This window comes from Helicoverpa zea, chromosome 9 (genome assembly GCF_022581195.2).
Source record: "Helicoverpa zea isolate HzStark_Cry1AcR chromosome 9, ilHelZeax1.1, whole genome shotgun sequence".
In the NCBI taxonomy this organism is placed as follows: Eukaryota; Metazoa; Arthropoda; class Insecta; order Lepidoptera; family Noctuidae; genus Helicoverpa; species Helicoverpa zea.
In genome coordinates, this window is record NC_061460.1 from 1,628,475 (window position 1) to 1,645,258 (window position 16,784).

The 16,784-nt window shown below is 36.7% G+C and overlaps 2 protein-coding genes across 2 annotated transcripts; both read left to right on the plus strand.

The window, feature by feature from the left end:
• Positions 1-31: 31 nt before the first annotated feature.
• LOC124633058 (lactosylceramide 4-alpha-galactosyltransferase-like) lies at positions 32-7,612 on the plus strand (the record flags this gene model as incomplete). The annotated part of the gene is made up of 5 exons (XM_047168152.1): positions 32-299; positions 517-600; positions 4,397-4,901; positions 5,127-5,248; positions 7,239-7,612. Coding segments are annotated over 5 exons (1,215 nt in total), but the record flags the coding sequence as incomplete, so codon positions are not given.
• A 779-nt stretch (positions 7,613-8,391) lies between these two features.
• Positions 8,392-12,430, plus strand: LOC124633231 (lactosylceramide 4-alpha-galactosyltransferase-like). Its single transcript, XM_047168403.1, has 3 exons — positions 8,392-10,699; positions 10,925-11,061; positions 11,826-12,430. Exons 1-3 carry the CDS (start codon positions 10,071-10,073, stop codon positions 12,059-12,061), a joined length of 1,002 nt encoding a protein of 333 aa, XP_047024359.1. The 5' UTR covers positions 8,392-10,070; the 3' UTR covers positions 12,062-12,430.
• The last annotated feature ends 4,354 nt before the right edge of the window (positions 12,431-16,784 follow it).

The following is a 16,784-nucleotide window of genomic DNA, read 5'->3' on the forward strand; positions in this document are numbered from 1 at the left end:
GTGTGCTGTACCCCCCCCCGCGCCCCCCCGCCGCCCCCCGGCCGCCGCCTGCTGCTCGCGCACGGCGCGCTGCAGACCACGGCCGACGTGTACAGGTAGCTCTGTGTGCTGTACCCCCCCCGCGCCCCCCCGCCGCCCCCCGGCCGCCGCCTGCTGCTCGCGCACGGCGCGCTGCAGACCACGGCCGACGTGTACAGGTAGCTCTGTGTGCTGTACCCCCCCCGCGCCCCCCCGCCGCCCCCCGGCCGCCGCCTGCTGCTCGCGCACGGCGCGCTGCAGACCACGGCCGACGTGTACAGGTAGCTCTGTGTACTGGCTTCTGACTACCCGTAACGAGTAACGTCTGCCAAGGATCTTCAGTGACAGCCGCTACGCACAGTTTAACGTGCCATCCGAAACACAGTCATTGGTGTCCAAGGTATACTTTGAGTGTAGGTACATACAACATAACATGACACACACTACGTTTCGAAGATAGATCAACAAATATATAACCAATCACATTTCTTGTCACAGGAACGTCCAAAACAAAAACAACACAGAGACCGCGCGAGCGCACTCGCCAACAAGACAAACGCCCGACGCACAATAACGGTCACAGTAAGTTTGTATATGTATACGCTACGCCAATATTGGCCCAACATGTCGACTGTATGCCGGCTATATGACCACGTATGTATGCCGAAAGTTTAGTTCAACTGTCGACCAATGTCCAATGTTTGCACCAAGGTTGCTCGACGTAACTCTGCAATGATAAACGACATCTGCAATCTAACACTAACTCAGCAGTCAGTTAAACTGATGTCATACCAAAGATTGCTTAATATTTAAAAGAACTTAGGAAATTAATTAAAATCTTTTATTTATATTGACTAATTGTATTGTAAATCGCTACAGATCTCAAAATTACACAAAAGTATTTCGTAGTTTTCTTTTTTATTTATTTGACGCGTTGCAGAGTTAAGTTCAGCCAGTATTAAAACAATTGATCGGCTAAAGCCAAAACGTGTTCAGTCATTCAAATTCAAAATTACGGCATGAAAATATTAATTTAAAATTCGAACTTATTAATATGTAGACTAGATTTAATGAAGTAGCAGTAATATAAGGGCAGTTACACACATGTATAAAAGCCTTAGTAATATTGATCTGTAACTTAAAAAGTTTTTATTTAATAGGTTGGGGCGTATTAACTGATATAAAAGTATCGATATATCGACTTTAAAGAAGAGAATGGAATACAGCCCAATCTATTGAAGTATTAGTGTTATGTTAGTCACCGATTTATTTCCAGGATTAAAATAAAATACCTTGCCTTATAGTGAAGGCTTAATTTACGATCTTGAGCCAGAAAATAAAAATGACCACTAAAGCTGCGATGAGTTTAATTTGGTATAACAAGTTCCATGCCAAATATTTGTCTAAATTCACTACAAAATCCAACTTTCTAACCAACATAAGGCAATTTTTATTTTCTGACGAAGCTCCAACCCGCTGTAATAAATTGTAGCTTTTCTATGAATAGTTAATAAAGTAATGTACTTTATAGAAAGTATGACGACGGTCCATTAGTTGAACATAGGCTAAAATTAATGGCAATATTAGTATGGTACAGAGGAAATTAAATTATACTTAAAATAAGTCTTTGGAGTTGCTCTAAGATGCGGTTTGACTAAGGTGTAACAATGCATTTACGTACGAGTAATTAATAAATAACGAATGCTAGATATGTGAGTCTCGTTTAGCTCTACGTACTAAGTCAGTCGATCACTATTTAATTAGAAAATTACCCTACAGGTGCTCGGAGAAAATATAATGAAACGGGAACTTGAGTAAAAAGTAAAAATGTTTTGGATATTAAGAGTCTGTTTTGTGTAGTCTAAATGACACGCACTTAGAAGGTTGTCATCGAATTCGCACAAGTGATGTCAGAGTCGATATTTTTTATCGACAAACCTGATCTATCGATAAACAATTATTTTACATTGAGCACTGTATTGTCTGAAGGACTAATATTACAATATTTAAAAATCGAAGGTAAAAACTTATCATTCTATTTTTATGCATTGAATTGTTTAACCAAATAGTTCTAAACTGCTCACTGACCCTTACTAGTTTACAAAACCATAGTCAAAGATATAAAAAAAAACATGATAGTCTATGGTGGAGTCAATTTCAAAGCAGCTTCTTTATCAAAGATAATATAATTTCCACATCATCGGTATTTCATATAAATAAGTTATGCCTTCGAAAATAATTATAATCAAATAATATTTTAATATCACAATAGGTGTTTAAGAACTAGTAAAGTGTAACATTTATTTTATTTTATGAAGATAATACACCAGTTGAACGGAATCGCGTCAAAATGGTGACAATTTTGTTAAAAGCAATGTTGCCATGTTTTTACGTATGGCAACCCCATTTCTATTTTCACAATATTTTAGTAAGGGGTATTGCCAATATTATACCAGTTATTCTTATTATTTATGTTCGTTAAATAACATTTTAAGTGCCCGCAAGTATAAAAATACTGCATTTATTGCAGTTAATACAGAATAATTGAATGCCTGACATAATTATGTTTAAATGTATGCGAGAATGTGATTGATGTGATATAATTAAAGATAAACATTCATTTAATTTTAGTTGTCAATTTAAATATATACATTTAATTTGTATTATGATAATTATACTTACTTAACATGTAGAAAGTAACCCAGTAATAAAATATAAATAATATTATTCCACACAACGCACATAAGTTATATTGCCATATTAAGTATAGTAAGGATTAAAGTTTCATATTATGTTGTCAAAAATATCCAGGGAGCATTCTTGACAAACTGTTAAGTCCGCCGTTCAATCACAAGTCAGGAATCAAGACACCGAATAAAAAAAAACCACGAAAATAAATTCATTTTAGAAAACTAGTAACTTAATTCTGTATCGTTTCACCAGTTTTTCTTTTTTAAATTTTGTTCACAAAATGATAAAAATGAGAATACTAATTCAGCGGACGGACTTTGCATGCATGTAAAGCCACATTATTAAACTCAAAAGATTTCCTTATTTAGGTACAATTTATTTATTCTATTACGCATTTTCATTTGAGATATTAACTTGTAGGCATCTTAATAGGCGATGACTGATTTGTTTTGATAATTCAACAATATACCATTGAATGGTTAGAATGTATAGAAAGCTGGTCCTATAATTTGGCCCAACATTGTCATATCGGGAATGTATTGGCCCCAACTCTCTACGCCAAGGTTCGCTGTAGGCCAATTGTGTTGGTTATTTCAGTCATGTGAACCAACACTTGCAATCTGTACGCTTGGGTGCAAATATTGGCCACCAACATATGGACTAGTGTGCATTGTAAATGCATGTTTCTCCTGCATACGCCAAGTTATCATTCCAATCAGTTTGTGAACTGATGTATAAGTTTTATTTATTTACTTATTGCAATTTGATCTTATATTTTCAATTATTTTAATCTGGTTGTTAACTGAAGTTTAATGCAAGTGTGAATAAAGGTATTATAACTCGGTAAAACAACGTTGGTGAATCGTTTTAGACTCGCGAAATGAAAAGGATTCACTCACTCGCATAAAACATCAGCACAGTTCATACAAAAATAATACGTATTACGGTGATAATAATGATTATTTTGGTACAAATATTATGTTTATTATGTATATTATTTACTTAGTTTTAATGTGTAAGTATCTTCCAAAGTTAATTGTTTTTATTGGGACACTTAAATACAAATTGAGAATCATCAGCTATGATGTTGAATCTAGATAGAACATATTTTACATCCTCTTCGTTTTGTGCTATTTCTATCTTTTGACCAACATATGTATGAAGATACAAAGTAGTTATTGCTTTTAATTTATGTATTCTGAGATGTCCAAATAAAATCAATAAAAGATACATTAAGCTATTATTAAGATGTGAAGATTCAATTATCCTGTAAAATTAATTAAATAAGTTATTGAGTGATAAAAAATAAAATTATACATTGTTCTCGCTGGGTTTTTGTTAAAATCCAACTCCTGATCGCTAATTGTTGTTGTTGTACCCCGGATATTCAATAAACACAACGAATTGAATTACGAACCTGAACAATGTTTTTGTTTATGTAACAAAATATATTAATAACACGTCCATCTTAAAAAAAACACTTGAGTGCAGTATTTGTTTTGTAACTGAACCTCACACCCAATTTTAAAATAACCGCTCGTATTAACTGTAGTTGAAAATAAAATGGCTAGAACTCTTATATCCAGGCTACATGTCTATTTGACTGCTGCAGCCGTATTCATACTAATACTAATAATCATTAAAGGTATCATCTATTCTATCATTGAAGACTCGTTGCCGTCCGCAGAAGACCCGAGCTTTGTTCCGGGTGCAAAGTCAATATTCTTCCACGACACATCTTGCCGAGGTGGCCTGACTATACGTCAAGCGTGTTCGGTAGAAGCAGCGGCCAGAGCACACCCTGAGCACATTATCTACGTGCTGTTCAGCTGTCCAGTCACCAACTACGCGCAGAAGACGACCTGCCTCGCGACGCTCCTCGAATTCCCCAATGTGAAGTTCCTGAGAGTCGACATTACTGAATTTTCCAAAGGAACAGCCGTGCAGTCTATAGTACTCAACGATATAAAACTTAGTCTATACCCAAAACATCATGCAGCCGACATACTGAGAATATTGACCCTCAACAAATGGGGTGGCATATATCTGGACACAGACATGATTGTGACGAGATCTTTAGAGCATTTTCCAAAAAATTTTGTGGCTAAAGAAAATCTAAATGACGTCGCTTCGGGCATCCTGTCTTTTGCGAAAGACGGAATTGGTACCAACATAACTAATAAAATTCTCAAGTAAGTAAGATTGTACTTAAGTCCAGACCAGTTGCATCATTCAACTTTCATGGTAACCAAACCATACCCAGCCGTATTTATACTTTCAGCCCATTGGTCAAATCGGCGATTTTACGACTGAAAATACTTCAGTCATCGTTTTAGTTAAATGGTGCAACTCACCGTAAGCATATTGTCTGAGGTAAGAATAGCTAGCTGAGCTAAATAGTCATGTTTTGTTTACAGAACCATGGGCCAAGACTATAACCCAACGGCTTGGTCAATTGTTGGTCCAGCGGCCATAGACAAGGTGCTGAAAATGTACTGTCCTCAGCTGATCCACTCGCCCTACTACAGTAACTGTCATGGTATGCACTATGAACGCGAGATATAAGCAGATAATATGCTTTCAATTTGCCCTGTGTAGTCAAAACATTTTCAGTTTATACAGTTATCAACGTGTTACATTTTTTTTTTTTTAATTGTTTATTAGAAGGTACATAATATATTTTTTTAAGTACAAAATGACCAACAAAACTGTATACAATATATAGAACTTTACATTACCTACAATAGTAGCTTACCAAAGAGGTTGAGATTTTAATATTTAAGTATTTTGGCTGATTTCATGGACGTTTATTACTGCGTGTATACCTAACTACACTCTTTTGCGAAAGAAGCGGGCACCTATGTGAAATCTGACTTTTAAGGAGTTTATGTATGTTTCAAATGTTATTAATGCTTGAAATATGTTGCCAGCAACAAAAAGGCTAGCAAAGTATGCGTAAGAGTGTATTCTAAATTTGCAACATATTTCAATCATTAAAACCTTTGAAACATCAGACTTTCAGAAGGCGTTTGATAAAGTTGACCACAGATTATTGCTCCACAAAATTTCATACAACGGTATCAGAGGAGACCTTCTCCGATGGTTTGCTACTTATATAAGTAATAGGACTCAAATTGTTGTAATAAACGGCTTTAAATCTAACTCTATCGAGGTAACTTCAGGAGTGCCGCAAGGCTCAATTTTGGGTCCCCTTTTATTTATATTATTTATTAATGATATTTAACACTGCTTTAAAACTCAAAATTTCTGTTATACGCGGATGATTTAAAAATATTTAAGAGAATTTGTAATGATACAGACTGTATAGCATTTCAACAAGATTTGAACCGTTTTTCCACCGTTTTGACCGTTTTTGCTACGAATATCGGCTTGCTAACAGTATCATAAATAAAGTTACCACTCTTCGTGATCTTGGTGTCCAACTAGATACAAAACTTCACTTGGATACTCATGTAGAAAATATAGTGAATAGAGCATACAAAATGTATGGCTTTGTAATGAGAGCGTCTCGCTTTTAAACGACCCTCTACTTATTTTCATCTCTACAAATCAATAATTCGACCACAACTGGAATATGCAGTGCTGATTTGGAATCCATATTATGCAAAATATAATGAAGCAATTGAAATAGTCCAACGCAAATACTTTCGCGTCGTGCTTTACAGATGTTACCGTAAAAAAAAATCTTATAAGCTACATCCTAAAAAATACAATATGCTGACCCTACAATCAAGGCGCACGTTGCTTGATATGATGACTCTTTTTGACATAATATGCCGTAATAAATTTGACTGCCCCCCATTAGTTAATAGATTATGTTACCTGGTTCCTCGAACAATCCATGGGCGTGAGGTGCGAACGAGGCGTCTATTTGCTACCAGCTTATGGAAATCCAATTCTGGTAAGCGCTCTCCGCTCCATCGCCTCCATCTTAACAGAGTCAGTTTTAAAAAAAGCGTAGTCAACGTTTTGAAGGATCGGCAGTAGACTGCGTAAGATGCATTAGATTTGATTAGATTATTATTATTTTGTTTTTTTTTTTTTTCTCTTACAATAGTTGAATTTAAGATAACATTTTGTATGAATTCACCAGGCATAGTAATGTGGCATTTTATTATATTAGTAATAACGCAGTGCACTTTTCACTATTCAGATATTTGTTACTTTCGTTTCATTAATATTTACTCAGCTACAGTTAATACCTAATTGTATAATTTACATTATATATTATAACGATTATATTTTATATTATAACGATTTGACAGCAAATGTCTGCGTACAGATTTAGTATCACTTTTTTTTGTAATTAGTGGAAAATATAGTGGGTAGTATATTTTTTTAAGTTTAGTTTTAAGAACATTTTGTGTACCAATAATATACTACTGTTTGTTTTCCCTAATAAAAATAAATAAATAAAAAAATAAACCTGATTTCACATAGGTGCCCGTTTTTTTTGCAAAAGAGTTTATTACTACCTATGTATTGTAGTACTTATTTTTGTTTTCCAGGCATTACAGTATTCACCTTCGAGTTGTTCTATCCATATTACTACACGGAGACCGCAGATATATTTAGTGCTCCAACAGAAGATTTCCACTTGGAAGGACCTTACGCTTACCATATGTGGGACTTCTTGTCGCATAACATATCTATTCACAAGGACACGGTGTACGAAATTGTTGCTGGCGCCTTCTGCCCTACGATCCATGACACGTACAGAGATGAATTTTGTGTAGTAGTTTGAGCAGTAGATTTAGCGGTTTGGAATATACATATTATTTTGGGAAATTACAAGTCTAGCCACAAAATTATTTATTGGACACATGATTAAACTTCTAATTTTATAACGAAATGACATAGCCTCTAATAAACCAATTCGTCTTTTTTACAACGCCATCTACTAGAAAGCTTCAATAAAAGATCATCAATTATTGTAACTTGTCCTTCTTATTTATACATTGTCATCTAATTTAGTAACTCGGCCTCATTTTTACAAAAACGAGTTTTTTTTTTGATGGTAGAACTTAATTTGGATTCATTTTAATTAGCATACCTATTGACATTTATAACCTTCAATTAAAAAACATTGTATTAAAAATTTAAGTTAGTGACGAAAACGAATCGCTGCAAAACCGACTCCACGTAGTCTTGTCTGCCCTACCCCTAGAGTGCAATTCAAAACCGCGTAGGTGCGGAGGGGCGAGGCGGCCTGCGAGCTGAGGCGGAGGTAGTTTCAGCGCTCGCCGCCGCGGCTGAGGCTGGCCGGCAAAGCCGGCCAGAAAGCCGAAGCTGCGGTTGTGAGCGTGAAAACCATCTGCGACGATAAGCTCGCATGGGACCGCCGGAGCCACGCAGCGCCGGAGCCGTGACAGAAGCCATGCTTGCTCTATGTTGCATGCTTACTTCCATACTGGGTCAATTAATATGGGATGTGTTATATTTTAAACAAAAAACTCAGTACGAGTTAAAAAATTAGAAGCTAAATAAATATTTTTATGATGTCACTTAATAGTATTTAAGAAGTTTACTGTTAGAATGCATGCTACCAATTTAGATGCAAAAAAATAACCATCATGCTGAGTTGTATTTAGAGTGGAAGATAACTCGTGACTAAGATAGTATTATTTAGATGCTAGCTCGACGCTTTATTCATTGTGGCTGACTTAGTAATTTAGAGGGCAACATACATTTTTGGGGGCGAATAATGATATTAAAAAGAAGCCTGTTTAATTAGCACCCTATTATTTTCTGTTTGCCAGAGCTTTGTTTCACTTCGGTGGACAACGATTTTGTAGAAATTATTTTTGAAGCGTGATTTGTATCTTCAGTGATATATTTTTATTTTGCTGTTTCTTTAAACTAACTTTAAGTTTAAATGACGCAAAATATTCACAACATCATAACATAACATTTGACACAACACATAGGTAACATTTGACAAACAAACATAATAACATTTGAGCATAATTTTAATGTCGGTATCTACATTATCTAAGTAGGTACAGTCAACTTCAGGTCAGTGGTAACAGTTTTATAGGAAAATCGTACTTATTACTATTGAGTTAAGGTGCATGACAGTTACCACTGATGTGCAGTCTACTGTACCACTAGGTATGCAGTACGAAAATAATAGCAGTGTTTAATTAAAAAACCTTACAAACAACATGCATCACTCGGTGAATAGATTGTGCATTTATGTTTTATGTCTTTTTTAATAATTGTAATGTTGATTTACAAACTAAACATTATCCTGAACGAGGAAGATTCTAAGGAAACAACATTTATTTACTGGCCGAGAGTCGACAATCAAATATCTTGCTACAAAAAGTATCAATCCGAAAAGCATAAAACATCAGCACAGTTCATACAAAAACAATACGTATTACGGTGATAATAATGATTAATTTGGTACAAATATAATGTTATTATGTATATTATTGACTTAGTTTTAATGTGTAAATATCTTCCAAAGTAAATTGTTTTTATTGGGGCAAATTGAGTATTATCAGCTAACGACGACTAACGACCCGCTCCGGCTTCGCACGGGATAACAGTATTTCCCCACTATTTAATGTTTGTTATTATACATATAACCCTTCCTCTTTAATCACTCTATCTATTAAAAAAAACGCATGAAAATCGGTTGCGTAGTTTTGAAGATTTAATCGTACAAAGAGACATAGGGACAGAAAAAGCGACTTTGTTTTATACTATGTGATGACAGTGATGATGTTGAATCTAGATAGAACATATTTTACATCCTCTTCGTTTTGTGCTATTTCTATCTTTTGACCAACATATGTATGAAGATACAAAGTAGTTATTGCTTTTTATTTATGGTGTTATTTATTTTTAGTTTTAGGTTTTCATTGTAAATATTTTCTGATTTTTTTTGTTATACGTTTTATTATTTGCCACAATATTTTGGTTTTGGTTTTAGATTTTTCCATTGATGATTCCATGTATTCTGAGATGTCCAAATAAAATCAATAAAAGATACATTAAGGTATTATTAAGATGTGAAGTTACGATTCAATTATCCTGTAAAATTAATTAAATAAGATATTGAATGACAAATAATAAAATTATACATTGTTCTCGCTGTGTTTTTGTTTAAATCCAACTCCGGACCGCTAATTGTTGTTGTTGTACCCCGGATATTCAATAAACACAACGAATTGAATTACGGATCATCTGAACAATATTTGTGTTTATGGAACAAGATATATTAATAACACGTCAATCTTAAAAAAAACACTTGAGTGCAGTATTTGTTTTGTAACTGTACATCACACCCAATTTTAAAATAACCGCTCGTATTAACTGTAGTTGAAAATAAAATGGCCAGAACTTTTATGTCCAGGCTTTGGCTTTATTTGACTGCTGCAGCCGTATTCATACTAATACTAATAATCATTAAAGGTATCATCTATTCTATCATTGAAGACTCGTTGCCGTCCGCAGTAGACCCGAGCTTTGTTCCGGGTGCAAAGTCAATATTCTTCCACGACACATCTTGCCGAGGCGGCCTGACTATACGTCAAGCGTGTTCGGTAGAAGCAGCGGCCAGAGCACACCCTGAGCACATTATCTACGTGCTGTTCAGCTGTCCAGTCACCAACTACGCGCAGAAGACGACCTGCCTCGCGAAGCTCCTCGAATTCCCCAATGTGAAGTTTCTGAGAGTCGACATTACTGAATTTTCCAAAGGAACAGCCGTGCAGTCTATAGTACTCAACGATATAAAACTTGGTCTATACCCAAAACAGCATGCAGCCGACATACTGAGAATGTTGACTCTCAACAAATGGGGTGGCATATATCTGGACACAGACATGATTGTGACGAGATCTTTAGAGCATTTTCCGAAGAATTTTGTCGCTAAAGAAAATCTAAATGACGTCGCTTCGGGCATCCTGTCTTTTGCGAAAGACGGAATTGGTGCCAACATAACTAATAAAATTCTCAAGTAAGTAAGATTGTACCTACTTAAGTCCAGACCAGTTGCATCATTCAACTTTAATGGTAACCAAACCATACCCAGCCGTATACTTTCAGCCCATTGGTCAAATCGGCGATTTTACGACTGAACATAATTCAGTCATCGTTTTAGTTAAATGGTGCAACTCACCGTAAGCATATTGTCTGAGGTAAGAATAGCTAGCTGAGCTAAATAGTCATGTTTTGTTTACAGAATCATGGGCCAAGACTATAACCCAACGGGTTGGTCAACTTTTGGTCCAGCAGCCATAGACAAGGTGCTGAAAATGTCCTGCCCTCAGCTGATTCACTCGGCCAACTACCAGACAGCCCCCATGAGTAACTGTCATGGTATGCACTATGAACGCGAGATATAAGCAGATTTTTTTTTATTTTATTTATTTATTTTATATCACAAATGTAGCCTTATCTTATGTGCTAAGCCCCTCAAAACCGTTGTAATGGTTTGACTGTGGGGTCAGTGAGTATCCTTAATAACAATTTTTACTTATAACTAAAACTATATACATAATTTAACTTGCAATTACATATACATATATGATTTGCTTTGTCCGACAATTTGCCCTGTGTAGTCAAAACATTTTCAGTTTATACAGTTAACAACGAGTTACATTTTTTTAATTTTTTTATTGTTTATTAGAAGGTACATAATATTTTTTTAAAAGTACAAAATGACCAACAAAACTGTATACAACAGTTACTGTATACATTTATAGAACTTTACATTACCTACAATAGTAGCTTACCAAAGAGATTGAGATTTTAATATTTAAGTATTTTGGCTGATTTCATGGCCGTTTATTACTGCGTGAATAACTAACTACACTCTTTTGCGAAAAAAGCGGGCACCTATGTGAAATCTGACATGTATGTTTCAAATGTTTTTAATGCTTGAAATATGTTGCCAGCTACAAAAGGGCTAGCAAAGCATGCGTAAGGGTGTATTCTAAGTTTACAACATATTTCAATCATTAAAACCTTTAGCTTTATTTCACATAGGTGCCCGCTTTTTTTTGCTTAAGAGTTTATTACTACTTATGTATTGTAGTTAAGAAAACAAAGCTTAGAAATCACATTCCTATTTTTTTTTCCAGGCATTACAGTATTCACCTCCGAGTTGTTCTATCCATATTACTACACGGAGATCGAAGATATATTTAGTGCTCCAACAGAAGATTTCCACTTGGAAGGACCTTACGCTTACCATATGTGGGACTTCGCGTCGCATAACATTGCTATTCACAAGGACACGGTGTACGAAATTGTTGCTGGCGCCTTCTGCCCTACGATCCATGACACGTACAGAGATGAATTTTGTGTAGTAGTTTGAGCAGTAGATTTAGTGGTTTGGAATATACATATTATTTTCTGTTTGCCAGAGCTTTGTTTCACTTCGGTGGACAACGATTTTGTAGAAATTATTTTTGAAGCGTGATTTGTATCTTCAGTGATATATTTTTATTTTGCTGTTTCTTTAAACTAACTTAAAGTTTAAATGACGCAAAATATTCACAACATCATAACATAACATTTGACAAAACACATAACATTTGACAAACAAACATATAACATTTGAGCGTAATATTAATGAAGGTATCTAATTACATTACCTAAGAAGGTACTACTAGGTATGCAGTGGGAAAATAATAAATATTGTGCATTTACGTTTTATGTGTTTTTAAACGGTTTATTTAGCTCACCCCGTTTGTTTTATTATTTATTCTTGGGTCAAAGGAGATCATTCAAGTCTCGAACATTTTGTACCCAAAAATGAAAGTGCCGGCCAGAAGAAAAAAATAGTAGATTCTTGTAGAGAATAATGCCCTGAACATTTTTTACTACTACAAGAATTGTCTACAATTAACCCCCAGGCTGCTATTTGACTTTGAAAATAGCAAAAAATCCCACAATATTTGGAGCATTACATTACGGCCCCAAACTGGAGAAGGCAGCCGCTGCCTTCAAAGGACTCCTGCCCAATCTGGGAAGTCATCAAATGACCCCCCTCCCGCTGTGGGGCAGTCAGATTCTTACTGACTAAAACCCATCATGGGGAAACCAGGGCCGCGGTAATTCTTTCGAACAATCCCGCAGCCCCGATAGGCTTTGTCTCCGCTAAAAATATCGTAGTATTCTTGTCGAGGATGCCCTGACGATTTTTTACTTTTATAAGGAACGTTTTCGTTAACCCCCAGACTGCTAATTGAGTTTAAAGTGAATATAAAATCTATACTTGAATGTTACGACAAATACGTCCACAGTATTTTTTTAACTAATTGAACGTCTACGATCCCCCCCCCCCCTCCTGCTGCACACCGAGGAGACTTACTGATTTAAACCCATCATGTTCCTTCTGATAACGTACCAGGGCCGCGGTAACTCTTTCGAAAAATCCCGCAGCCCTGGCAGGCCCCACTGGGGTTTGCTGACTGTCTGAGGAGGGCTTGGGTCAACGCTCGGCACCGACACAGGCCTGTTGTTTCCAAGGAGGCGGAGGGACGATGAGCCTCCCTAAACTCACCGCCCACAGACCGACATCTATGGTGCCGGGAGTCTTCTCGACAAACGATGCGCGTGGTGTCTTCCACGTCCACGGCAGCGGCTGGGATGAGATGCGCGAACTCTCAGTTATTCCACCGCTTCGTTCTCTGGCATGCTTCACAGAAGGAGACGAAGGCATCCCATTCATGTGAGTGGGTCATAGTCCCTCTGTCTCCTTGGAGACAGACAACATGTGTCGTCGGCATGCATTGTTTACGCCCCCCTCAGAGAGTTAGCAAACCCCAGGTGGCCCACTAGGGCCAAAACCTGCCGGGGCTGCGGGATTGTTCGAAAGAGTTACCGCGGCCTGGCTACATGGACAGAAGGAACATGGTGGGTTTAAATCAGTAAGAGGCTAATCGGAGCTAATCAGTGTAGCAGGGGCCGTAATCGTCGTAGGGGCAGTAGACGTTCGGTCAGTTAACAAAAAAATAAAATCGACTCCCAAAAACACTGAAATGCAAAAAAAAATACTATTCTTAGGTGCATCGGCCTAGAAGTCGGTGGCGTATAAACTCAGGAACATCCATTAGACACTGTGTTTTTTTTTTTGTAAAAAGGTTTTTATTTTTGGCTTTTCAGTGACGAGCATAGTTGTCACTATCCGCATTTGTGGAAAGATCTCATTAATACGAATAATATAAGCCCAACCACGAGGTAGTTTACATATTCAGTTGTCGAGTTCCCTCGACCTTCTCCGGTCTCCATCATCAGGTCAGCTCCAAACCTTCACTGTTGCATAGTGTTATCAGACGTACACCTCATTGTCAAGTTTTTAACCTATGCACGCCTACAATTTTCGAAAGTTGCCCTCGATTTCTCAGGGTTTCCATCATCAGATCCTGACCGGGTGATTATGGGACTACCTGGAAGGTATACCCTATCAAAAACAAAAACAAAATTGAAAATCGGTTCAGGCTTCTTCGAGTAATCTGTGAACATACATAAAAAAAAAGATCCCGACGAATTGAGAACCTCCTCCTTTTTGGGAAGTTGGCTAAAAAAATACTGTGGACGTTATTTGCCATAACATTCAAGTATAGATTTTTTATTCACGGTTCTCCCACTTTAAACTCAAACAGCAGTCTGGGGGTTAACCGAAGAGGTTCCTTATAATTGTAAAAATCTTCAGGGCATCCTCGACAAGAATCGTACGATATTTTTGTGGGGACAAAGCCTATCGGGGCTGCAGGATTGTTCGAAAGAATTACCCCGGCCCTGGTTTCCCCATGATGGGTTTTAGTCAGTAAGAGTCTGACTTCCCCACAGCGGGAGGGGGGTCGTTTGATGACTTCCCAGGTTGGGCAGGAGTCCTTTGAAGGCAGCAGCTTCCTTCCTCAGTTTGGGGCCGTAATGTAATACTCCAAACATTGTGGGATTTTTTGGTATTTTCAATGTCAAATAGCAGCCGGGGGGTTAATTGTAGACGATTCTTGTAATAGTAAAAAATGTTCAAGGCATTATTCTCTACAAGAATCAAGTATTTTTTTACTCTGGCCGGCATTTCAGTTTTGGGTACGAAATGAATGATCTCCTTTAGTAATACAAATTTTACCCTCTTCCTGTCAACCGATTAATCTGAAATTTTGTATACACCTTTAATTCTGATGACAATACAATATAGTAATATCAATAACATTGTAAATCCAATATGGCCGCCGGCACAAAATGGCGGATTACATATTTTTCCACAACCCCCTCAATATGGGTATCAAATGGAAGGGCTACACAAGTAGAATACTGTCAGCAAACCTAGCGGAGCCCAACAGGGCCAAGGCCTGCCTGGGCTGCGGGATTGTTCAAAAGAGTTACCGTGGCCCTGGTATCTACATACAAGGCCTACGACGAAACATAACTGTTTTTAGACAGTAAGAGTCTGGCACTCCCTTACCGCTGCTGACCCAGGGAGGGGTCACTACTAAAAACTAGAAAATAAAAAATCCGTAAAAAACTTTAAGTTAAATGGTTTTATTTTATGTGCACTGAAAACTAGAAAATAAAAAAATAGTTACTTACCTGTCAACCTACGTAGGTGGTCCCGGTCATATAAGACTAAAATAAAAACGTGGGGCCCCCCTGAAATCCTACCTATGGCAAAGCATATCTTTATACTTTGGTAGATCATGAGCTCGGCGTTCGCTGGTGAAGCCACTACGGCTGATTATTGATTGTCAAAGTCTCCAGTTACGATTATTATAGTAAGTCGATGCAATCCACACCTATTATACCTCTAGAAGAAAGTACTACAGCAATAGTTAATGGGCCCCACGTTTTTATTTTAGTCTTATATGACCAGGACCACCTACGTAGGTTGACAGGTAAGTAACTATTTTTTTATTTAATAGTTTTCAGTGCACATAAAATAAAACCGTTTAACTTAAAAGTTTTTTTTACGGATTTTTTATTTAATAATTATATTTACAAACTAAACATTATCCCAAACGAGGAAGATTTTAAGAAAACAACATTATTTACTGTCATTTTTTAACACCAATGACTGTGTTTCCGATGGCACGTCAAACTGTAGGTCCCGGCTGTCATTGAACATCCTTGGCAGTCGTTACGGGTAGTCTGCCAGCCAGTAGTATGTCTGACACCAGTCTAGCCAAGGGGTATTGGGGTGCCCGGGTAACTGGGTTGAGGGGGTCAGATAGGGCAGTCGTTCCTTGTAAAGCACTGGTACTCAGCTACATCCGATTAGACTGGAATCCGATCCCAGCATAGCTGGGAAAAAGGCTCGGAGGATGAGGATGATGAACATTTTCTTACTGGCCGCGAGTGGAGAATCAAATATCTTGCTACAGTTCATTAACTGATGATTGCTTACAATCAGTCGAAGAAAAAAGTATCAATCCGAAAAGCATAAAACATCAGCACAGTTCATACAAAAACAATACGTATTACGGTGATAATAATGAAATGATTATTTTGGTTTTAATGGTTTAATGAGTTTTAATGTTTAAGTATCTTCCAAAGTAAATTGTTTTTATTGGGACACTTAAATACAAATTGAGAATCATCAGCTATGATGTTGAATCTAGATAGAACATATTTTACATCCTCTTCGTTTTGTGCTATTTCTATCTTTTGACCAAAATATGTATGAAGATACAAAGTAGTTATTGCTTTTAATTTAAGTATTCTGAGATGTCCAAATAAAATCAATAAAAGATACATTAAACTATTATTATTAAGATGTGAAGTTATGATTCAATTATCCTGTAAAATTAATTAAATAAGTTATTGAGTGATAAAAAATAAAATTATACATTGTTCTCGCTGTGTTTTTGTTAAAATCCAACTCCGGACCGCTAATTGTTGTTGTTGTACCCCGGATATTCAATAAACACAACGAATTGAATTACGGATCTGACCAATACTTTTGTTTATGTAACAAGATATTTTAATAACACGTCAATCTTAAAAAAAACACTTGAGTGCAGTATTTGTTTTGTAACTGTACATCACACCCAATTTTAAAATAACAACTTGTATTAACTGTAGTTGAAAAT

Excerpts from the sequence above, each read along its gene's own strand:
- LOC124633231 (XM_047168403.1), top strand. The coding sequence starts at position 10,071 with ATGGCCAGAACTTTTATGTCCAGGCTTTGGCTTTATTTGACTGCTGCA. Across the intron at positions 10,700-10,924 it reads ATAACTAATAAAATTCTCAA|AATCATGGGCCAAGACTATA; the intron begins GTAAGTAAGATT and ends TTTTGTTTACAG. Across the intron at positions 11,062-11,825 it reads CCCCATGAGTAACTGTCATG|GCATTACAGTATTCACCTCC; the intron begins GTATGCACTATG and ends TTTTTTTTCCAG.